We start from the raw sequence: 24,844 nt of genomic DNA, 5'->3' as shown, positions 1-24,844 counted from the left end.
ATATATATATCTATATATATATATATATATATATATATATATCTATATATATATCTATATATATATATATCTATATATATCTATATATATATATCTATATATATATCTATATATATATCTATATATATATATATATCTATATATATATATCTATATATATATATATCTATATATATATCTATATATCTATATATATATATATATATATATATATATATATATATATATATATATATATATATATAACTGAAAACTCACACCCCAGAAGTGACTCGAACCCATACTGCCAGGAGCAACGCAACTGGTATGTACAGGGACGCCTTAATCCGCTTGACCATCACGACCGAACATAAGGAAGTGATAGCCGAAGCTATTTGAACCACTTCCCCGCCGGCACTCGGATAGTAATCTTGGGCATAGCATTTTATCAAATCACCTCATTCTTTGGGGCACACGTGAGGAACACAAATGCAAACAAGCCTGAATGGTCCCCAGGACTATATACAACTGAAAACTCACACCCCAGAAGTGACTCGAACCCATACTGCCAGGTATGGTTTGATAAAATGCTATGCCCAAGATTACTATCCGAGTGCCGGCGGGGAAGTGGTTCAAATAGCTTCGGCTATCACTTCCTTATGTCCGGTCGTGATGGTCAAGCGGATTAAGGCGTCCCTGTACATACCAGTTGCGTTGCTCCTGGCAGTATGGGTTCGAGTCACTTCTGGGGTGTGAGTTTTCAGTTGTATATAGTCCTGGGGACCATTCAGGCTTGTTTGCATTTGTGTTCCTCACGTGTGCCCCAAAGAATGAGGTGATTTGATAAAATGCTATGCCCAAGATTACTATCCGAGTGCCGGCGGGGAAGTGGTTCAAATAGCTTCGGCTATCACTTCCTTATGTCCGGTCGTGATGGTCAAGCGGATTAAGGCGTCCCTGTACATACCAGTTGCGTTGCTCCTGGCAGTATGGGTTCGAGTCACTTCTGGGGTGTGAGTTTTCAGTTGTATATAGTCCTGGGGACCATTCAGGCTTGTTTGCATATATATATATATATATATATATATATATATATATATATATATATATATATATATATATATATATATATATATATATATATATATATATGTCGTACCTAGTAGCCAGAACGCACTTCTCAGCCTACTATGCAAGGCCCGATTTGCCTAATAAGCCATGTTTTCCTGAATTAATATATTTTCTCTAATTTTTTTCTTATGAAATGATAAAACTACCCTTTTCATTATGTATGAGGTCAATTTTTGTTATTGGAGTTAAAATTAACTTAGATATATGACCGAACCTAATCAACCCTACCTAACCTAACCTAACCTATCTTTACAGGTTAGATTAGGTTAGGTAGCCGAAAAAGTTAGGTTAGGTTAGGTTAGGTAGTCGAAAAACAATTCATGAAAACTTGGCTTATTAGGCAAATCGGGCCTTGCATAATAGGCTGAGAAGTGCGTTCTGGCTACTAGGTACGACATATATATATATATATATATATATATATATATATATATATATATATATATATATATATATATATATATATATATATATAAACGTTGTGCGATTTTGTAATTAGTGTAATATATTCTTCAGTTATTCAATTCTTTTCTTCACCTAAAAACAACATGACTTCTCTAGCTGAACCCTGATACAAGAGCATTAGTAAGAGGGATAGAAGCCCTAAATCAGAAAATAGTAAATACGGAATATGCTGTCATAGTCAATGAGACATGCATAAAAGAAAACCTGCTGCCAGTATACACCAATATATATATATATATTATATATATATATATATATATATATATATATATATATATATATATATATATATATATATATATATATATACCATTAATTTACATTAGAAAATGTTAAAATTTTAATACACGCAACATTAAAATTTATGAATGCGTATATGAGGTCTTCATAGCCTGAGGTAGGGTTAAAGAGTCCATACTCATAAACACCACCCATCCTAGGGCTATCATCCAAGCTGCAACCAATTCAATTTCTTTCTTTATTATGCACCCAATACACACACTCGTCAGTTTTAACGTTATGGTGTATTCAAAATCGGTATTTTATGAATATAAATTAATTATGATATATTAGAATTGTATGTAATGTTAGGTTGTTGTTTAAGATTCGCTACCCGAAACAAAAAGTTCCAAGCAGCACGGGCTATGGTGAGCCCGCAGTGTTTTATTGTTAGGTATTATTACGAGCTCAAACTACACTTCCGTTTCTATCCCTTCCCTCTCATACTTAAGATACTCCCTTCTCTCCCCATACTTCCCTTCTCTCCCCTGTCTCTCACACGCTTTCATTCTTCTGCCCCCTCTCTTGCACTCCCATTCCCCTGCCCCCTTCTCTTACACTTCCCTTTCACTTCTCTCTCAAGCACTTCCCTTTCTCTCCCGTCTCTTTCTCATACTACAATTCCTATGAATCTCTTTACCGTTTAGCCTCGTCTTACCACTCTTTCACACTTCCCTTGATCTTCCTCTTGCACTTCTGCGCTCCCTTCTGTCACCCCCCCCCCTTCTCTCACCCCCTCCCTTCTCTCACCCCCCCTTCTCTCACCCCCTCCCTTCTCTCAACCCCCCCCCTTCTCTCTCTCTCTCCCTCCCCCCCTCCTTCCTCTCCCAGGCTCCAGCACCAGAGACAAAGACAAGTGGCGGGTCTGGCCATCTCCCAAATTCCATTTCCTCTCGTGAACCTTTCCTCTCCTCCTTCTCTTTGGTTCCCCTTCCCTCTCCTTGTCTCTCCTTCCTCCTCGTACCCCTTCCCTCTCTCACACTCTAGTAGGCCTTTCCCATTATACTAAATACTCCTGTTTCATTTTATTTATTTTCAGATTCTTCGATCATTATTTACCTCTTACTCTTCCTTTTTCTATATTTCCATTTTCTTTATTTAATCGTCTATGGTTCATTTCTACCCTCCCTCATTTTTCATCCATATCTCCCTCATTATCTATTTACCCCTATTATCTATTCACTTGGACTGGTCGGTACAGCGGAGGGTTCGCTTCTTGTAGGTCAGCATCCAATCCCTGATGGCCCACGTGATTGGGCACAATTCCTTCCCTGCACCCACCCCCAGATATTTGTCCTCATATTCCCCGCCAAGTCCTATTTTTCTCCTCCCTCCCTCCCAATACCTCCTTCAATCGCACCATTCTATTTGTCCCATCATCCTTCTCTCCCCTTTCCTCTTCTGCCCTCTCTCCCTCATCCACTCAGACAACGTTACCCAGTTTCCTCTCAGGACTGAGGGAGGACCCGACTCCGCCTCTACCTCGATCTATCAGCTCGTGCTGGCTTGGGGGAGATGATATGGTGAGAGAAAGAGAGAGAGAGAGAGAGAGAGAGAGAGAGAGAGAGAGAGAGAGAGAGAGAGAGAGAGAGAGAGAGAGAGAGAGAGAGAGAGAGAGAGAGAGAGAGAGAGGTGTGAGAGAGAGAGAGGGGGAGAAAGAGGGAGGGAGTGAGAGGGAAGAAGGGGGAGAGGGATGGGGAAGGAGAAAAAGGGGGAGAGGGAGAGAGAGGGGAGAGGAGAGGAGAGGGAGGGGGAGGGGAGGGGAGGGGAGTGGAGAGGAGAGGGGAGTGGAGAGGAGAGGGAGAGGAAGGCGGAGGGTTCTTGGAATTTGAATTTTCATTTAATTGATTTGTTCAGATCAGAAACCTATGTTCATGGGCAGCACAAATTGTGGACCAGACTGTGCGACACAGTGGTTGCCAGGATCAGGTTGGGTTACCGTTACCTGGTGACGGCTACAGGTGACGGATATCCTAATCCTGAGCACTCCAGGTGCAAACTCTGTGAGCAGGAACTGGGTAGTGATCTTGCACACTACATCAGTTATCTTATAAATGCCCAGATATCAAACCATTCAGACCCGTTGGTATGAGGTACCTGGAGCTTTACAATTAGTTTATTCACTCTCGTGTTCTTGAAGATATCCTCATATTGCACCTAAAATTTGCCAGTGCAGGCTACTGAACATATGGCCCTGTATGGCTAACCATCCTGCGAGATGGGGACTTTCAGTATCACTGTTACCTTATTCACTCTTGTGTTCATGATATCTTATTTTTTTTTCTTTACTTAAGAAAATACAATATAAATTACATATACATAAGTTTTACAAGGCAATTATACATTACAATTCTTAGTGAACAAGTGTTTCAGTAGTACAGAACAAGATCTTTAAAAAAAAAAAACCTGAATGTTATACTTATTTACCTATAAACGATTTACAAAAATTGGAGAATAAATTTACATTAAAATACAGGGGAAATTATTACATTTTTATATATTTTATACAATTCTCAGTAAGCAAATTTTCCATATCATCAGCGAACATGAACCTTAAACCCCAAATGTTATACTTGATCCTGCAATGCATCCAGAGTCTGCCAGTGAAGACTATTGATCACTTGCCTCTTTATGACTAACCATCCTGTGTGATGGGAATTTTAGCATCACGTAGCTAGCTATTTGTGACACGCTGTACTGCCCTTCATATAGGCTAGGGCAGCTGCACAAATGCACATGTACCTAAATGTGTTAATAAAAAATACAAAAGGTCTATTAGCTAATGCGAGGGCTATTTTCCTATTTATATGTAGCCACGCACAACCACCAACCACTCCCTCTTGTGGGTGTGTGTGTTCAAGCACTCCCTCTCGTGCGTGTGTTCAAGCACTCCCTCTCGTGTGTGTGTTCAACCACTCCCTCTCGTGTGTGTGTGTTCAAGCACTCCCTCTCGTGTGTGTGTTCAACCACTCCCTCTCGTGTGTGTGTGTTCAAGCACTCCCTCTCGTGTGTGTGTGTGTTCAAGCACTCCCTCTCGTGTGTGTGTTCAAGCACTCCCTCTCGTGTGTGTGTTCAAGCACTCCCTCTCGTGTGTGTGTTCAAGCACTCCCTCTCGTGTGTGTGTGTGTTCAAGCACTCCCTCTCGTGTGTGTGTTCAAGCACTCCCTCTCGTGTGTGTGTGTGTTCAAGCACTCCCTCTCGTGTGTGCGTGTGTTCAAGCACTCCCTCTCGTGTGTGTGTGTTCAAGCACTCCCTCTCGTGTGTGTGTGTGTTCAAGCACTCCCTCTCGTGTGTGTGTGTGTTCAAGCACTCCCTCTCGTGTGTGTGTGTGTTCAAGCACTCCCTCTCGTGTGTGTGTGTGTTCAAGCACTCCCTCTCGTGTGTGTGTGTTCAAGCACTCCCTCTCGTGTGTGTGTGTGTTCAAGCACTCCCTCTTGTGTGTGTGTGTTCAAGCACTCCCTCTCGTGTGTGTGTGTGTTCAAGCACTCCCTCTCGTGTGTGTGTGTGTTCAAGCACTCCCTCTCGTGTGTGTGTGTTCAAGCACTCCCTCTCGTGTGTGTGTGTTCAAGCACTCCCTCTCGTGTGTGTGTTCAAGCACTCCCTCTCGTGTGTGTGTTCAAGCACTCCCTCTCGTGTGTGTGTTCAAGCACTCCCTCTCGTGTGTGTGTTCAAGCACTCCCTCTCGTGTGTGTGTTCAAGCACTCCCTCTCGTGTGTGTGTTCAAGCACTCCCTCTCGTGTGTGTGTTCAAGCACTCCCTCTCGTGTGTGTGTTCAAGCACTCCCTCTCGTGTGTGTGTGTTCAACCACTCCCTCTTGTGTGTGTGTGTTCAACCACTCCCTCTCGTGTGTGTGTTCAACCACTCCCTCTTGTGTGTGTGTGTTCAACCACTCCCTCTCGTGTGTGTGTGTGTTCAAGCACTCCCTCTCGTGTGTGTGTGTTCAAGCACTCCCTCTCGTGTGTGTGTGTTCAAGCACTCCCTCTCGTGTGTGTGTTCAAGCACTCCCTCTCGTGTGTGTGTTCAAGCACTCCCTCTCGTGTGTGTGTGTTCAAGCACTCCCTCTCGTGTGTGTGTTCAAGCACTCCCTCTCGTGTGTGTGTTCAAGCACTCCCTCTCGTGTGTGTGTTCAAGCACTCCCTCTCGTGTGTGTGTTCAAGCACTCCCTCTCGTGTGTGTGTTCAAGCACTCCCTCTCGTGTGTGTGTTCAAGCACTCCCTCTCGTGTGTGTGTTCAAGCACTCCCTCTCGTGTGTGTGTTCAAGCACTCCCTCTCGTGTGTGTGTTCAAGCACTCCCTCTCGTGTGTGTGTTCAAGCACTCCCTCTCGTGTGTGTGTGTTCAACCACTCCCTCTTGTGTGTGTGTGTTCAACCACTCCCTCTCGTGTGTGTGTTCAAGCACTCCCTCTTGTGTGTGTGTGTTCAACCACTCCCTCTCGTGTGTGTGTGTGTTCAAGCACTCCCTCTCGTGTGTGTGTGTTCAAGCACTCCCTCTCGTGTGTGTGTGTTCAAGCACTCCCTCTCGTGTGTGTGTTCAAGCACTCCCTCTCGTGTGTGTGTTCAAGCACTCCCTCTCGTGTGTGTGTTCAAGCACTCCCTCTCGTGTGTGTGTTCAACCACTCCCTCTCGTGTGTGTGTTCAAGCACTCCCTCTCGTGTGTGTGTTCAAGCACTCCCTCTCGTGTGTGTGTTCAAGCACTCCCTCTCGTGTGTGTGTTCAAGCACTCCCTCTCGTGTGTGTGTTCAACCACTCCCTCTCGTGTGTGTGTGTTCAACCACTCCCTCTTGTGTGTGTGTGTTCAACCACTCCCTCTCGTGTGTGTGTGTTCAACCACTCCCTCTTGTGTGTGTGTGTTCAACCACTCCCTCTTGTGTGTGTGTGTTCAACCACTCCCTCTCGTGTGTGTGTGTGTGTGTGTGTGTGTGTGTGTGTGTGTGTGTGTGTGTGTGTGTGTGTGTGTGTGTGTGTGTGTGTGTGTGTGTGTGTGTGTGTTCAACCACGCTCACTCATATCTGTCCAATCTTGCAACTTTCCATTGAGTATGCTAGTGGTAACTTGCTCAACAAGTTACAAAGCAGCAGTGTAATGCTGGCTTTTAACTTGCTGAGCACTTCTGCTATCCAATCTCCGTGTCTACCTACTTATTTTATAAATAAAAAATTATCCAATTTGAGTATTTTTCTTGTGGTCGATCTTGGGTTAATATTTTTAGCATCCAATTAATATCTTTCTCGATGAACTGTTTAATCCACGCAAACACTTCGCTCAAGCCAGGGAGCCGGTCGGCCGAGCGGACAGCACGCTGGACTTGTGATCCTGTGGTCCTGGGTGTGATCCCAGGCGCCGGCGAGAAACAATGGGCAGAGTTTCTTTCACCCTATGCTCCTGTTACCTAGCAGTAAAATAGGTACCTGGGTGTTAGTCAGCTGTCACGGGCTGCTTCCTGGGGGTGGAGGCCTGGTCGAGGACCGGGCCGCGGGGACACTAAAGCCCCGAAATCATCTCAAGATATGCCCCTCTTAATGGATGCCTTTCTAGACACTGTAGATTAAGTTTTTTTAATCACTCTTCGTGAGGAAGGTTCCTAATTAACCAGCCTTTACTACATAATTTCAAGAGGATTTACAGCCGTACGGTGCCTCACTGTGCACATACTGATCGGATAGTTCGGTGTGTTGAGCAAGAATACCGGACACCAGGCTTCCACTCCTCTCGCTCTTCCGTTCCCTCCTTCCTCATTTATACGGACACTCCCTATCCGGGACGACGCCAAGCCATAAAATCCACAACCTGACAGCTTGACCATATTTGTTTATTTTCTGAGTCAGACATCTGCGAATATTATCATAGTTGTTGAGCAGAAACTCGTTGCAAATTATTTGTTGTGGTTCTTGCCTCACTTATCACTCCATCTAAAATTAATTCATTGCATATTTTAGCACTTACAAACGGCTGGCTTCAACTTATTTACATAGTAACCGAGAGCGATGTTCAAATGCTATGTCTGGTACCTATGTAAACAACTGTGGGTGACATCTACACAGACTGTGAGAAAATCGCCGTTTGGTAGCCTCGCCGCTACACTCTTTCTCTAGACCCCATGGGGGGCGCTACACTCATATTCAAATCCAAATCTCGAAGGATGGTTATTTATACGTGTGATCGGCAGCCGATTCCCGGGGCAAGACAAAAGTATTTGGACAAACCACACACTAGAATGTGAAGGGACGACATTTCGGACCCCCATACCCATCCTGTGGGCGGTAGTGGACCATTCCGTTCTGGAGAATGGTCCAGGACGGACCGAAACGTCTTGTTGTTCGTTGTTTCAGATTTAGCTACTCAGAACGAAGTGACCATGTAGCACAGGCTATGGTGAGCCCCAAACCGAAACGTCGTCCCTTCACTTTCTAGTGTGGGGTTTGTTCAACATATTTCAGCCACGTTACCGTGACTCCTCTTCTGCATATTTGGGCAATTTGTATATATAGATAATCAGGAATCAAACGACTCTTGTGAGTTGCATGGGGAATGAAAGGTCAGTATAGTTAGCCTATGGGGATCTAAATAAGCCTAACAGGGTCCCTGTCCCCGACTAAGGTTAACCATATCCTCAAGAGTACAAGAAATGTTAAGCCCCAAGTAATTCATACCGGTAAGTCTAAAGGGTCATTTTTTATCTTTACTTAATAAAATACAATATAAATCATATATACATAAATTTTACAAGGCAAAACTACATTACATATACAGTAGTATAATTTTCAGTAAACAAGTATTTCATATCATCACAGAGCATGAACTTTAAACCCTAAATGTTATACTTATTTTTCTTTAAATGATTTACATTTTTTAGAGATTATATTTACATTAATTTACAGGGGAAATTATTACAGTCATTCAATCATTTACTGTTGGAGAGTACTTGGAGTAGGCTAGTTCAATTTCATCTTTGTAGCATCCTAATTCGGCTGCTACGATTGCGTCATTATGTGTGTGATTATGATGTTATTTTTCATCGAGATGCTATCCATCAAAAGAGATTCTAAAATCATACAACAGGTAATTATTAAAGTAAGTGATGAATATATTAGCATTGCTTAAAACGCTTGGATGAGGTGAAAATTGGGTCTTCTAATCAAACTTTGCCTCACCTTACCTAACCTAACATAATCTAGTCAAACTTTGCCTAACCTAACCCAACATTACCTAGCCTAGCATAACCTTACCTACATAGCCTATCCAGCTTTACCTACCTAACCTTACCTAGTCTAGCACAGCCTAGTTAAACTACATTGCTTAGCCTACTAACTTTACCTAGGCAACCCTAATGTAACTTAGCTCGATTATTTGACCTAACTTTACCATCTTAGTGTTGGGCCTTAAGGTCACCAATCGGGTTTCGCAAACACTTGGTTAAACAATATTAAAGAAAATTAAATTTTAACCAAGTCAGAAGCTTAATTATTCGTAATTTTAATTATTACATTGTTGCAGCTATATGACGGACTTGCAAAGAAATGAATAAATCCTAGCAATGCTCCTACTCCCCCCCCCCCACCCAATGAGACGTGTATGTGTTACTATAATTAATAATGTTTTTGATCAATACTTAAAGTTAAAGTGCACGACGAAATATTGTCGTGCGTCCTCGACTCCTAGTCGAGGACGGTGAAGGTCAGCTGCAAGTCTGGCCACATCCTGGTATGGAGAGAGGGGGTGTTGTGGGGAGGGGGATGTTGTGGGGAGGGGGATGTTGTGGGGAGGGGGATGTTGTGGGGAGGGGGGTGTTGTAGGGAGGGGGTGTGTTGTGGGGAGGGGGTGTGTTGTGGGGAGGGGGTGTGTTGTGGGGAGGGGGTGTTGTGGGGAGGGGGTGTGTTGTGGGGGGGGGTGTTGACTTAACTGGAGTTCCCCCCCCCCATCATGGAGGGGGCGCTGCTGTAATGGTTATTACCATGCGGAGGATGTGGGGTAGGATTTTCATTTAAAAGTACATCAACATTCTGTACTTCCCGTTTTTATTTATTTGTTTAATGAGTGCTTGTACTGGCTCTGTGGACCGGTCGATCGTCTCACCTCCTGCACAGAGGTTAGTTCATTTATTATGTACCCCATACCCAACCTGTTTGTGGTAGTGGACCCCTCATACCCAACCTGTTTGTGGTAGTGGACCCCCCATACCCAACCTGTTTGTGGTAGTGGACCCCTCATACCCAACCTGTTTGTGGTAGTGGACCCCTCATACCCAACCTGTTTGTGGTAGTGGACCCCCCATACCCAACCTGTTTGTGGTAGTGGACCCCTCATACCCAACCTGTTTGTGGTAGTGGACCCCCCATACCCAACCTGTTTGTGGTAGTGGACCCCTCATACCCAACCTGTTTGTGGTAGTGGACCCCTCATACCCAACCTGTTTGTGGTAGTGGACCCCTCATACCCAACCTGTTTGTGGTAGTGGACCCCTCATACCCAACCTGTTTGTGGTAGTGGACCCCTCATACCCAACCTGTTTGTGGTAGTGGACCCCCCATACCCAACCTGTTTGTGGTAGTGGACCCCTCATACCCAACCTGTTTGTGGTAGTGGACCCCCCATACCCAACCTGTTTGTGGTAGTGGACCCCTCATACCCAACCTGTTTGTGGTAGTGGACCCCTCATACCCAACCTGTTTGTGGTAGTGGACCCCTCATACCCAACCTGTTTGTGGTAGTGGACCCCTCATACCCAACCTGTTTGTGGTAGTGGACCCCTCATACCCAACCTGTTTGTGGTAGTGGACCCCTCATACCCAACCTGTTTGTGGTAGTGGACCCCTCATACCCAACCTGTTTGTGGTAGTGGACCCCTCATACCCAACCTGTTTGTGGTAGTGGACCCCTCATACCCAACCTGTTTGTGGTAGTGGACCCCTCATACCCAACCTGTTTGTGGTAGTGGACCCCTCATACCCAACCTGTTTGTGGTAGTGGACCCCTCATACCCAACCTGTTTGTGGTAGTGGACCCCTCATACCCAACCTGTTTGTGGTAGTGGACCCCCATACCCAACCTGTTTGTGGTAGTGGACCCCCGTACCCAACCTGTTTGTGGTAGTGGACCCCCATACCCAACCTGTTTGTGGTAGTGGACCCCCGTACCCAACCTGTTTGTGGTAGTGGACCCCCCATACCCAACCTGTTTGTGGTAGTGGACCCCCGTACCCAACCTGTTTGTGGTAGTGGACCCCCCATACCCAACCTGTTTGTGGTAGTGGACCCCGTACCCAACCTGTTTGTGGTAGTGGACCCCCCCCATACCCAACCTGTTTGTGGTAGTGGACCCCCCATACCCAACCTGTTTGTGGTAGTGGACCCCTCATACCCAACCTGTTTGTGGTAGTGGACCCCCCATACCCAACCTGTTTGTGGTAGTGGACCCCCCATACCCAACCTGTTTGTGGTAGTGGACCCCCCATACCCAACCTGTTTGTGGTAGTGGACCCCCCATACCCAACCTGTTTGTGGTAGTGGACCCCTCATACCCAACCTGTTTGTGGTAGTGGACCCCTCATACCCAACCTGTTTGTGGTAGTGGACCCCCCATACCCAACCTGTTTGTGGTAGTGGACCCCCCATACCCAACCTGTTTGTGGTAGTGGACCCCTCATACCCAACCTGTTTGTGGTAGTGGACCCCTCATACCCAACCTGTTTGTGGTAGTGGACCCCCCACACCCAACCTGTTTGTGGTAGTGGACCCCCCATACCCAACCTGTTTGTGGTAGTGGACCCCTCATACCCAACCTGTTTGTGGTAGTGGACCCCTCATACCCAACCTGTTTGTGGTAGTGGACCCCCCATACCCAACCTGTTTGTGGTAGTGGACCCCTCATACCCAACCTGTTTGTGGTAGTGGACCCCCCATACCCAACCTGTTTGTGGTAGTGGACCCCCCATACCCAACCTGTTTGTGGTAGTGGACCCCCCATACCCAACCTGTTTGTGGTAGTGTACCCCTCATACCCAACCTGTTTGTGGTAGTGGACCCCTCATACCCAACCTGTTTGTGGTAGTGGACCCCCCATACCCAACCTGTTTGTGGTAGTGGACCCCCCATACCCAACCTGTTTGTGGTAGTGGACCCCTCATACCCAACCTGTTTGTGGTAGTGGACCCCATACCCAACCTGTTTGTGGTAGTGGACCCCCCATACCCAACCTGTTTGTGGTAGTGGACCCCTCATACCCAACCTGTTTGTGGTAGTGGACCCCTCATACCCAACCTGTTTGTGGTAGTGGACCCCTCATACCCAACCTGTTTGTGGTAGTGGACCCCTCATACCCAACCTGTTTGTGGTAGTGGACCCCTCATACCCAACCTGTTTGTGGTAGTGGACCCCTCATACCCAACCTGTTTGTGGTAGTGGACCCCTCATACCCAACCTGTTTGTGGTAGTGGACCCCTCATACCCAACCTGTTTGTGGTAGTGGACCCCTCATACCCAACCTGTTTGTGGTAGTGGACCCCTCATACCCAACCTGTTTGTGGTAGTGGACCCCTCATACCCAACCTGTTTGTGGTAGTGGACCCCTCATACCCAATCTGTTTGTGGTAGTGGACCCCTCATACCCAACCTGTTTGTGGTAGTGGACCCCTCATACCCAACCTGTTTGTGGTAGTGGACCCCTCATACCCACCCTGTGGGCGGTAGTGGACCCCATACCCACCCTGTGGGCGGTAGTGGACCCCATACCGATCCTGTGGGCGGTAGTGGACCCCATACCTATCCTGTGGGCGGTAGTGGACCCCATACCCATCCTGTGGGCGGTAGTGGACCCCATACCCATCCTGTGGGCGGTAGTGGACCCCATACCCATCCTGTGGATGGTACTGGACAATATTACATGCACTAATGAACTCAGGACTGAACCCCAAGATAGATCATGGTCTAAAGATCAAGACTAACCAAGTTACAGTCTTGATAGACGACAAATGTCTGGCTTTTAACAGTGGACTGCTAAACACTCTAACAAAGGCTACTGACGCATCACCCCCAATTCCCACATCAATTTATAAATGACAAAAGTAAAAATAATAAGTACTCTAATAACTTATTTATGAGGCGTTACCCCGCTAATGATTTCTCCGCTCATTATTGTGACATTCTCATTATAGCAAAAAATAGTCATTGGGCAATTACACTAATCTCTCTCTACTTAACTCCTGGTAGTTTTGAAGGCTGACGCGGAGCCTTGAGTGTTACTGGGGTTGGGTGCATAGTCAAACACGGGCTTTAAGTTGTCTTCAAGTGACGGTGCGAGTATTTCGGAAAATCATTTGACTGCAGGTGGGAGCAGCAGCAGCGCCCTCACCCGCCCGCCTGCTGGTCCTCCCGCGCACTGGAGCTGGAGGCGTCCCGCGTCCTCTGTATCCCCTCAAGATTTTGTACGAAATTAATTTATATTTATTTTAATCAACACGGCATCCGCTGTTGATAGTTATTTGTATATATATAACTCAATATTAATTTAACTATCGGAAGGTTATTATGCATCTTGGTTATTCATTATTCATTTAATCCGAAATGTGACTCTACGAATCTAATATATTTGCATTTTGAATTCTTTCGTTTATGCATATCCACCTAATGTTATTGTGGGGATTAACATACATATATTTTTGGATATCTATGGGAATTTTTCACGCTAAGAATTAGCGCTATTAGAGTTAAACAATCTTTTAAGAAGCAGGTCGAGCTAGCCTTTATCAATACCAGTGATTAAAAGTCTTATGTTGTAATTGCACGGTTCCTTAGCTATACTGGATCTCATATAATAGTTGAGCAAATATAGTGGCTGCGTTAATAACGTTTAATTCATCCACAATATTTCCACTGTTTATTCTATGATATTGATCCTTTAGCGGTGTCTACACTTCACCCGGGTGGTGTCTGCACTTCACCCGGGTGGTGTCTGCACTTCACCCGGGAGGTGTCTGCACTTCACCCGGGTGGTGTCTGCACTTCACCCGGGTGGTGTCTGCACTTCACCCGGGTGGTGTCTGCACTTCACCCGGGAGGTGTCTGCACTTCACCCGGGTGGTGTCTGCACTTCACCCGGGCGGTGTCTGCACTTCACCTGGGCGGTGTCTGCACTTCACCCGGGCGGTGTCTGCACTTCACCTGGGCGGTGTCTGCACTTCACCCGGGCGGTGTCTGCACTTCACCTGGGCGGTGTCTGCACTGAACATCGGTAGACTTTACCTGGCGACATCTTAACACCTGGCATTAATAGAGTTGCGCCCTAGCTGCTGTGGGGTATGGACGTGTTTCCTGACCTCTTCGGCAGTTGGTGGGTGTTTGCCAGTTTGACCAGCTGGGGGCGTGTGCGTCTCTGCCCGCCTGGTAGTGCTGCCGTGGATTTCAAGATGGGAGTCCCACTTCCCCCTGTAGTGCGGGGCTCAGTCCGTGGGCCTCTTCTGACCAAGCTGGGTACCCTGAGGTGGCGCTCGTGTTGTGTGAAATGCTTCATGTTCCTGTGGTGGACGCTTATGGCGTCGAGTTGGTGACAGCACGTCGGGCAAGCATAATAAAGAAATTTAATTTAAATCAGCCTTCACGGACCGACTGCGTAAGGCCGAAGTCGCAAATTGGCGCTACATAGCCCCGGCACCGATCTACATTCCCCAGAACGTTCTCTCCACTAGCCTAGCGTTTATTAGGGTTGACTATGCTGTGTCAGCCGCTTACACTAAGTCATTTATTATACACCCCATACCCATCACGTGGACGGTAGTGGAAAGGGTTACAGAGGCACATAATGGGTTCAGGAACTAAACCCCAGAGTTCGTTTAGCTAAGCAAGTGACAGTCTTGTGACTGTCCACATACATGTAGGTATGGGGGTCCACTATCCTCTTGTAATATTCCATCGACGTGTCCTTATGTTTTCAGAATAATGGGTTATTATTTATATTATATATATATATATATATATATATATATATATATATATATATATATATATATATATATATATATATATATATGTCGTACCTAGTAGCCAGAACGCACTTCTCGGCCTTACTATGCAAGGCCCAATTTGCCTAATAAGCCAAGTTTTCCTGAATTAATATATTTTCTCTAATTTTTTTCTTATGAAATGATAAAGCTACCCATTTCATTATGTATGAGGTCAATTTTTTTTTATTGGAGTTAAAATTAACGTAGATATATGACAGAACCTAACCAACCCTACCTAACCTAACCTAACCTATCTTTATAGGTTAGGTTAGGTTAGGTAGCCGAAAAAGTTAGGTTAGGTTTGGTTAGGTAGGTTAGGTAGTCGAAAAACAATTAATTCATGAAAACTTGGCTTATTAGGCAAATTGAGCCTTGCATAGTAGGCTGAGAAGTGCGTTCTGGCTACTAGGTACGACACATATATATATATATATATATATATATATATATATATATATATATATATATATATATATATATATATATATGCGAACAAGCCTGAATGGTCCCCAGGACAATATGCAACTGAAAACTCACACCCCAGAAGTGACTCGAACCCATACTCCCAGATGCACAGAACTGGTATGTACAAGACGCCTTAATCCACTTGACCATCACGACCGGACATAATGAGGTGATAGCCGAGGCTATTTGAACCACCCCACCGCCGGCACTCGGATAGTAATCTTGGGCATAGCATTTTACCAAATCACCTCATTCTTTGGGGCACACGTGAGGAACACAAATGCGAACAAGCCTGAATGGTCCCCAGGACAATATGCAACTGAAAACTCACACCCCAGAAGTGACTCGAACCCATACTCCCAGATGCACAGAACTGGTATGTACAAGACGCCTTAATCCACTTGACCATCACGACCGGACATAATGAGGTGATAGCCGAGGCTATTTGAACCACCCCACCGCCGGCACTCGGATAGTAATCTTGGGCATAGCATTTTACCAAATCACCTCATTCTTTGGGGCACACGTGAGGAACACAAATGCGAACAAATGCGATCAGTTGCATATTGTCCTGGGGACCATTCAGGCTTGTTCGCATTTGTGTTCCTCACGTGTGCCCCAAAGAATGAGGTGATTTGGTAAAATGCTATGCCCAAGATTACTATCCGAGTGCCGGCGGTGGGGTGGTTCAAATAGCCTCGGCTATCACCTCATTATGTCCGGTCGTGATGGTCAAGTGGATTAAGGCGTCTTGTACATACCAGTTCTGTGCATCTGGGAGTATGGGTTCGAGTCACTTCTGGGGTGTGAGTTTTCAGTTGCATATTGTCCTGGGGACCATTCAGGCTTGTTCGCATTTGTGTTCCTCACGTGTGCCCCAAAGAATGAGGTGATTTGGTAAAATGCTATGCCCAAGATTACTATCCGAGTGCCGGCGGTGGGGTGGTTCAAATAGCCTCGGCTATCACCTCATTATGTCCGGTCGTGATGGTCAAGTGGATTAAGGCGTCTTGTACATACCAGTTCTGTGCATCTGGGAGTATGGGTTCGAGTCACTTCTGGGGTGTGAGTTTTCAGTTATATATATATATATATATATATATATATATATATATATATATATATATATATATATATATATATATATATATATATATATATATATATATACACACACACACATACATACAGTGATTCAAGACGAGACCCACTACAGTCTGTATACAAGGCAGTTTACATCTATGGTGAGTCACGCAGTGGTCTTGCTCCACACCCACCCAACTGGGTGGCAGCTTTACAGTCATGTGCAGGCTGCACCTACAGTAAGCAAAATTTTGATATTTGTCTAAGATCCTTCGCAGTACATCATTATGAATGAAGTACTTGAACTTTTCTTTAACACCATTGATCTCTGAATTCCGCGACTTTTCGCATTCTATAATATAATGTCGCAAATTATGTAAATAGTTCTGCTGACAGAGTATACATTACACAAGTCTATATCAACAGTTGATGCAAACTCCTAGAGGTACTTGTAACCGAGCCTGAGCCTAGTAGTGATAACATCTAAAGGTCTGCTAGTCTTATTGACCTTATGAGCGGCTTTTGCGGGTGCTGTCGAGAACGCCAAAGACCATCACTATCGACTGTTAGGTTGTTCTGGTGGTTATCTCGATTTAGTGTACGAAAGCTAAGCTTTCAACGCCACTCTAACCCTGCCTGTCCTAGCTGCTTCTCAAGTGTTCTTTTACTCACAACGAGTTCCGCCTGCACCATCGGCGGACCCTCCGGGAAAATTGTCCACCACTTTCTTTTCACCGAAAGTATCATATCCGAATCCTCAGACACAGCCGACCACGACGAGGGTTGCACAACCTGCATGGGCCGCCTTTGTCCCTTCCGACTCCTGAACTCTGCTACCTCGTCTTACAGAGAGGGAGGAAGAGCACGAAAGTGCCATCTGTCGCCTCCCCCAACACAACGTGAGTCAGAGGAGCCGGCCAGACAACTCTCGCCTGGAAAGCATCACCATACTGTCGATGTCTCTCGTTCCCTACCTGGGCACCGACATATTTAACAATATACTTATTATACTGTTGACAGGCGTTTGATTAACCCTTGTCTAGTGGTTGAGATACTAAAATAAGCTCATTAAATGTTTCTATATAGTCAGTCTTTATCTGAACTGATGTATGATAATAGTTTTAGCTTACAGATTCAACATGAGCCTTAGTTGAGAGAGAGAGACACACATACAGACACAGACGGGGGAGGGGGAAGCAGGGTAACAAAACAAATATAAGCAACCTGCCCCGATGAGCTGAGAGTGCGCAACATTGGGAGAGTTGCTGGTCAAGGCCGCCGTGATTTTATCAACTGATCCGTCTGTTTATATATTATCTTATATTTCTATTCCTCGGTATACAATAGAAATATATATTGATCTAAATCAATTAAGGGTAGATCATGTACATCTCTTATTAAATGTTCAAATGCTATATTAAACCAACCTGTCCTCTTTATAACACGTCGCATTTTGACGTATACTTTACCCAAGACCAAAACCGACGTACACGACAATAGTAGCGGCTGCCGAAATGACAAACGTGTCCCGTTTGCTGGTCGTGGGTCCTCTGGTTGGTTAGGTTAGGGCCCTTTAGGACGACAGTTTCTTGACGTTGGGAACACCGGCGAGAACAGGCTTATTCAACTGTATGCTGTAATGCACTACAGTTCCCAGCGCCACAAGGGGGCTGACAGCTAAGTGGACAGCGCTCGGGATTCGTAGTCCTGATGTTCCGTGTTCAATTCCCGCTGGAGGCGGAAACAAATGGGCAGTTTCTTTCACCCTGATGTACCTGTTCACCAGCAGTAAGTAAGTACCTGGGAGTTTGACAGCTGCTACGGGCTGCTTCCTGGGGGGTGTGTAACAAAAAGGAGGCCTGGTCGAGGACCGGGCCGCGGGGACGCTCACTGCCCCAGTCACTGATAGGTAAGCACTGGACATTTAATGACCTTGAAGGCGAGCTGGTGTATTGCAAGGACCGGCGACGTCTGTACAAGGATGAATCTGGCTTCGTTTTACTCTAATTTTACCTCTATAGTATAGTCGGTGCTGCGGCAAGTCAGTGAAGGTGAACTCTCGTTATATCACACTAATGCTGTGTAGCAGTAAAGTAAAAATAAAAATAAGTAAAAGTAAGTTTACCAGGATCCTTGAGTATGGTAGTCTACACTGAATATGCGGTTGGATTAATGGCAGCAGTGCTGTGCAAGTAATATAATTACAGTATCGACAGGATGGACATGGCGTTCATAATAACTGAACAAAACTAAAAAAACTACAGAAACGATACAATGCCAGTTAAAAGTAGATAAATATATAGCGAAAAACACAATAAATCTGGCAACCCCTAATCTGAATTTATCGCATATTCGATAACAGTAGCTACTATCTCGCTACTCTTTTACATATATGTATGTATACTGTAATAATTATAACAGTGGGCCTTTACATTTAAAATATACAAATAAAAATTAGAATGTAAATATAAAATCAAAGCTAAATACAAATTGGGACTTTTGGATTTTTTAAGACGACACTTGGCAACTTCGACGACTGGGTGAAGGAAGATTTAAGACGTTAACTTGTGGCAGTTCTCCCGACCCGTCTCTCCACTACACTCCTTACGCCTACATTACATTACTATAACTGAGTTCTTAATAAACCTAATAAATTTATATACTTATTTATATACAAGAAGGTACACACTCTTGCAATGCCACTAACACGCAGTGTTTCAGGCAATAAACCCCCCACATTGTTTGAGTTGGGAAAATACCATTTGCCAAACAGATACTGTTATTAACAAGATTTCCCTATTTTGCACCCGCAAGATAACGTAAGATTTTAAAGGTTGACGAATGTTCATCTTCTTGTTTGATAAGCTGTTCACTTGAGACAGTTAAGCAAGTCCCAGCTGTGTCTGGGTACAAGTGCAGGATAAACAACCCAGCGGTTTTCTTCCTATTGGGGAGTGTTGTAGATGCTGTTATGGCGGTACGACCACTCGCAGGATGAGTGGCGCTGCCCAATAAACTCGCCCCTCGGGGCAAAATGAAACAAAATATCTAAAGTATTTTTTCCTTTACACTTGTGGAGGGAGGATTGGGAAAGGGGGGAGGGGAGGGGACGGGGGTTTGGTGTGTGGAGTGTGCGCGCGTGTGTACTTACTTACCTGTTCCTGTCCTCGTCGAGGGCACTAGTGTTAGTGGCCCTCGAGTAGAACTCGAGAAAATTACCTATCAGTGTCTACAGGGGATTGAGGTGTAGCTCCTTACAACTTCCCTACCTTGTACCTGTTGAGTTTCAGTTTTACTATTGTCAAATTCTTTGTCGAACTGGCCTTAAAGTTATGGATGGAAATGGCTTCCACATACGTACATGCATGCACGTGTGGTGACTAATAGCCACAACCACACCACTTGGCCTAGTATGCAAGGTCCAATTTGCCCAACAGGCTGAACGATTTTTGTATTTTCAAATATTACTTTCCAGATTACTTCTTTTCTAACATTAATAATCTACTTTATTAGGAAGATGAATTTCTGACATTGGATAGGTTAGACAATTATAAATCCAATACTTTATGGGCATTTGCTGACAGAGTGGCTACAGTACCGGACTGCTGGGGCATAGAGGCCCTGGCTGATCAGGTTTGAATCCTTCAGGGGTCAAGAGTTTTTGGATTAAAAATGCAAACAGAGTGGTAGAAGGTTGGAACAAGTTAAGAAGGTGGTGAAGGCCAAAACCGTCAGTAGTTTCAAAACATTATACGCCAGTACTGGGAAGACGGAACACCACGAACGTAGCTCTCATCCTGTAACTACACTTAGGTAATTACACACACACTTTAAGCAGATGGAATATAATTAAAAATTGTAATGAAGCTCATCTTTATTTTAAAAATCATATACTGTACATCCTAACAAAATAAAATAAAAAGTTGTAATCATCTGCAAATGTTCACATACACAGTACAGTATAAAAATTACAACAGCATCCACTGGTTTGTTTCAAAAAGAGGTGGAGGAATTCAAGAGAATATACATTCTCTGCATAATTAAGTATTTAATGCAATACAGTACAGTATATCTATATCCAAGTGAACCAACACTGGTCAAGGTGGAAACTACTGCCTCTCACTTTAAAATCTTTCACAACAAACAATGCTTACAGCATCCTCTACATCATGTAATAAAACATTTTAATGCACCTGAAGAGAATTTAGCTATTTCCTTATCCTACGTTTTCTTAAGTCAGATATGAGTAAACTACACGAAGGTGTACTAAAGTACATTTATGTACACTATAAACATAAGAGCCTAAAGTAAATCATTATGCACCTGCCCATTCTACTGGACTGTATGAGCTTTAATTCAGAATTATAAATCTAGGTAAACAGAGTAATAGAATTACAGTAATATTAAAAAGTAATTTACAGTTACATGACCCCAATCCTCCTGGTCCAGAAAACTTTATACTCTGTATAAATAAACAAAAGCACACTCCAAATCTTCATGAAAATCCTACTATTCAACCACAATGTTTTCAGAGGATACCAGAAACTGTCAAACATATGTACAATACACTACTGTACAATACATATTAGGCTGATGCATTTTCGACTCAATTACCTTGGTAAATGGTTCAATAAACCTCTTACCAAGAGTTAATGAGCAAGATTACATATATCCCTGACCCTACAGGCAACCTGTCAAACTAATATATAAAATTCTATTTATCATATCCTCCAATAAATATAATTATTGCCATTCAGCTACCCTAACCTCCACCCTCCCCAAGTACACTGTCCCACTAATATGTAAAAATAACTCCCTTCCAGATATAATTATAGTACTGTACTTCAGGTCCCTCCATTTCCCCACCAAATGCAGGTATTTGCCATCACGGCCATTCAGAACTGTGAACTTATATTTATTTATTTAATATATATCCAATAATTCAGGGGATCCTGTGATATCAAGTAAAATATAAATATTCATTACCAGAATTGTTTAAAAAATACAAAAAAATTCATATATTTAAGCATAACTTTCAGTAATTTGCCCAATAACTTACCTACCCAGGAGACTTCACCACACCTGCAGGTATTTCATGTGCTGTCTCTCACAATACATGTCAATAATGAACTACTGAAAGGGGTCTGCATAAGGAAAGCCAATAATATTCCTCCGGGCTAGTATTGAGAAGTTAACACCCAGACAAGCAAAATGTATAATCTATCCCTTATATCCAATTATTAGAGTAAAGCATGTGGAAAATATTCTATGTATCACAGCCTTGTTAGGTTTAACCCCATTAGTAGAAGAGGTCAACAAAATAGCACATGTTTCAAACAACTGGATTAGTAGGAGATGCAGCATCACACAAACAATAACAAATTTAGAAGACATCAGCTGTATTTAATCAAGAATATAACAGCCTTTCAGAGCATTAAGTTCTGACAACCACACACATCACACAGATCCCTAAACTTGTTTTAGTGTGAGTACTGTATTTCAACATACAGTACAATGTAACTTTAATGCAGGTCAATTTTACTAATTAAGATTGTAAAAACACAAAGCTAATGGTCAGCATCTCTTTAATAATGCAACCAACAGCTCCCACAAGCATCATTCTTGCCAATCGATAACTTTGAAAACTTGCCTTAATGAGATTACAATTTGTTTAATTATACAATTTTGCAGCAACAAAACAATATTTCTTAATAAAAGATATTAGTTTACAAAAATATATTTCATTTACCCAAAGACAAATATATTTCAAACTTAACTGTTGTCTATTCTTATCTATCAATCACCTACGGTTCACATGCTATATTTACCACAACAAAAACGTTCTCAAAAAATCTAAGAAAACACAAAAGTATTAATTTTCCTTCTTTACCTATCAACTTCTCTCTTCTAAGCTTCACTATTAAATCATGTTCAAGATATACTATAAAACCTCCCTGTATACACTTACTAAGTCAAAAGGGGCCTCGAGTTATTCATCATACAATGATCTAACATATATTCATAGCAGAACAATTTATCAAGACATTTTACCCGTTTATTTGTGTACTCGCAAGCTTTACATGATTCGTCTCAAAACAAAATGAAGTGGAAGATGCTCATTAATCATATTTTTTAATGAAGGTTTCCCACTGTCTCACTGTCTACTTCTGATTCACTTGAGATGGCTCTGGTCTCTTCTTCAATCTTGGCATGGTGTCTAAAATAAATACATAATCAAATTAATAATTTTCAGAGTGAAAGTATACAATATTCCTCTTCTGTACTTGGAGATTATATGTTGATACAAATAATTACTAAAGATTACCTTGATTACAACCTTACCATTAGACCAATCTCACAAAAAATGGTCAGTAAATTACAACATTGTATCCCTAGGGAAAATATGAGTATGATCCCAGTATAATATATATATACACACACATATAAAGAAGGGAAGGGAACTATGAGGAGAAAGCTCCAAGCCATTACGACTACATATCACTTGGAAGGGGTCAGGATAAGGATTTGGCATAAGACGGGGAAAGGAATGGTGCCCCAGTAACTTGGATGGTCGGGAATTGAACACTGACCTGCATGACACGAGACCGTCGCTCTACCGTCCAGCCCAAGTGGCTGGGGCACCATTGTTTATCTAGCAGTAAATAGGTATCTGGGAGTTAGACAGCTGCTATGGGCAGCTTCCTGGGGGGTGGGCGTGTAACAAAAAGGAGACCTGGTCGAGGACCGAGCCGTGGGGGTTATCTTGAGGTTATCTCGAGATGATTTCGGGGCTTAGCGTCCCTGCGGCCCGGTCCTTGACCAAGCCTCCTTTTTGTTACACACCCCCAGGAACAAAACAGGCAGTCAGGGGCATCAGGGTGAAAGAAACGTTTAGCCCATTTATCTCTGCCTCCACCAGGGATCATACCCGGAACCTCAGGACTACGAATCCAAAGCACTGTCCACTCAGCTGTCAGGCGCGGGTCGCTAAGCCCCGAAATCATCTAAAGATAACCTTATTTGAATACTGTAGTAAGTTTCCACCTGTGTCCCATTGTTTGTGTTTTGCCCATGTTAAATAATTTATCTTTGTCCACCCTGTCAATTCCTTAGAATTTTGTAGGTGGTGATCATGTCTCTCCCCAACTCTTGTCTCTTCCAGGGACATTAGGAAAAATTCCTGTAGCCTTTCCTCATAACTCATACCTTTCAGCTCTGGGACAAGTCTGGTGGCATACCTCTAAATCCTCTCTAACTTTGTTGTGTGTTTAACTAGGTATGAACTCCAGGCTGAAACGTCATACTCCAGGATTGGTCTGACATAGGTGGTATACAAGGTGCTGAATGATTCCTTACACAGGTTTCTGAAGGTAGGTCTTATGTTGATCAATTTAGCAAATGCCACTGATGATATCCTTTTGATGTGGGCTTTTGGGAACAGATTCAGTGTGATATCAACCCCCATGCATTGTTCCAGATCCTGGGGGGTGGGGATTTGAGTAATTTCACAAACTGTGTAAACTAAAGTGAAACAATGAGCACATAAGCCATAAGCCAATATGCCAGTCCTCTCTCTAAAGCGGAGTCGGCAAATTGTAGCCCAGCAAGTCTACTGACCATATGGAACCTTACATTGGTTACGTATGTGCGTATGTTGCACCCGGGTGCTTCCCAATGTGCATGAAGCAAAGATGTCGGATTTCTTTTTGTACACAGGCAGTGGCACCTTTGATGATAACTGCACTCAATGCTTAAGCTAGTGTAAACACCTGTGGATATCATCTAAGCCTTAAAATAAAAAGCATATTAACCAACTTACCTAATTATTCTGCCAGCGGCTTGAGGGGGAGAAAACAAGAAGTTCACGGCTTCACTTGTAAGGTACTCTAATGCTGCAAGAAAATGGCAATGAATTAACAAATTTATTATATTCATACAATTTCTTCAAAAATTCTATTTAGTGTTGTTTTATTTGTAATGCATGAAATAGCATAGCACTTTCCTTAGAAACAACTGTCAACATTTTAAAAGCATTCTTTTACATATTTAACCTTTCAATGCTCATTTTCCCAACACCTGTACAAATAAAAATTCTTCACTTGAACAAGTCTTTTAACACATTGCAGAAATACTGGTATATAATGTATGAGCCAGAACCACTGTAAATCAGAAATCCTCTTGGCGTTAGCTAAATGTTATAATTAAAAACCACTAGAGCAGCCACAATACTATATAACTCACATCTACTATTTATCTATAATAATTATTATGGGTATAAAGAACCTTATCACAGCCTTCAGTATCCTAATGTATAACTTAAATTAATAAATTTCAAAACTAGGTAAAATGCATAACTTCAAATGTGAATTTGTTCAATATACGGCACTTGATAATACATCAGAGATGAGCTATGATAAATTGGTTAGCAGCAAGCTACATAGCAGTAAAA

General features: G+C 43.3%; 2 protein-coding genes across 11 annotated transcripts in view; both read right to left on the bottom strand.

Annotated features, from left to right (window-relative positions):
- The window catches only part of LOC123762303 (C-type lectin domain family 4 member D), a 118,868-nt gene extending 100,392 nt beyond the window's left edge, over positions 1 to 18,476 (bottom strand). For 5 of the 7 annotated variants that reach the window (XM_045748789.2, XM_069300794.1, XM_045748760.2 and 2 more), the window contains exon 1: positions 18,409 to 18,476. The gene's annotated coding sequence lies outside the window, so the exon portion shown is untranslated. Of the gene's footprint in view, positions 1 to 17,885; positions 18,149 to 18,195; positions 18,316 to 18,408 lie in introns of those variants that run through there. The other 2 variants (XM_069300786.1, XM_045748742.2) reach the window with 2 other exon arrangements.
- A 1,781-nt stretch (positions 18,477 to 20,257) lies between these two features.
- LOC123762257 (protein ELYS) overlaps positions 20,258 to 24,844 on the bottom strand; it is a 56,205-nt gene continuing 51,618 nt past the window's right edge. For all 4 annotated transcript variants that reach the window (XM_045748669.2, XM_045748659.2, XM_045748677.2 and 1 more), the window contains 2 exons: positions 24,215 to 24,287; positions 20,258 to 22,612 (listed from right to left, as the gene is read on the bottom strand). In XM_045748669.2, the coding sequence (XP_045604625.2) occupies positions 22,528 to 22,612; positions 24,215 to 24,287 (158 nt within the window). In that variant the 3' untranslated portion in view covers positions 20,258 to 22,527. The remainder of the gene's footprint in view (positions 22,613 to 24,214; positions 24,288 to 24,844) is intronic.

The sequence above is a fragment of the Procambarus clarkii genome, chromosome 5, assembly GCF_040958095.1.
Source record: "Procambarus clarkii isolate CNS0578487 chromosome 5, FALCON_Pclarkii_2.0, whole genome shotgun sequence".
NCBI classification, from domain to species: Eukaryota; Metazoa; Arthropoda; class Malacostraca; order Decapoda; family Cambaridae; genus Procambarus; species Procambarus clarkii.
This window is presented reverse-complemented; position numbering and strand designations above follow the sequence as displayed.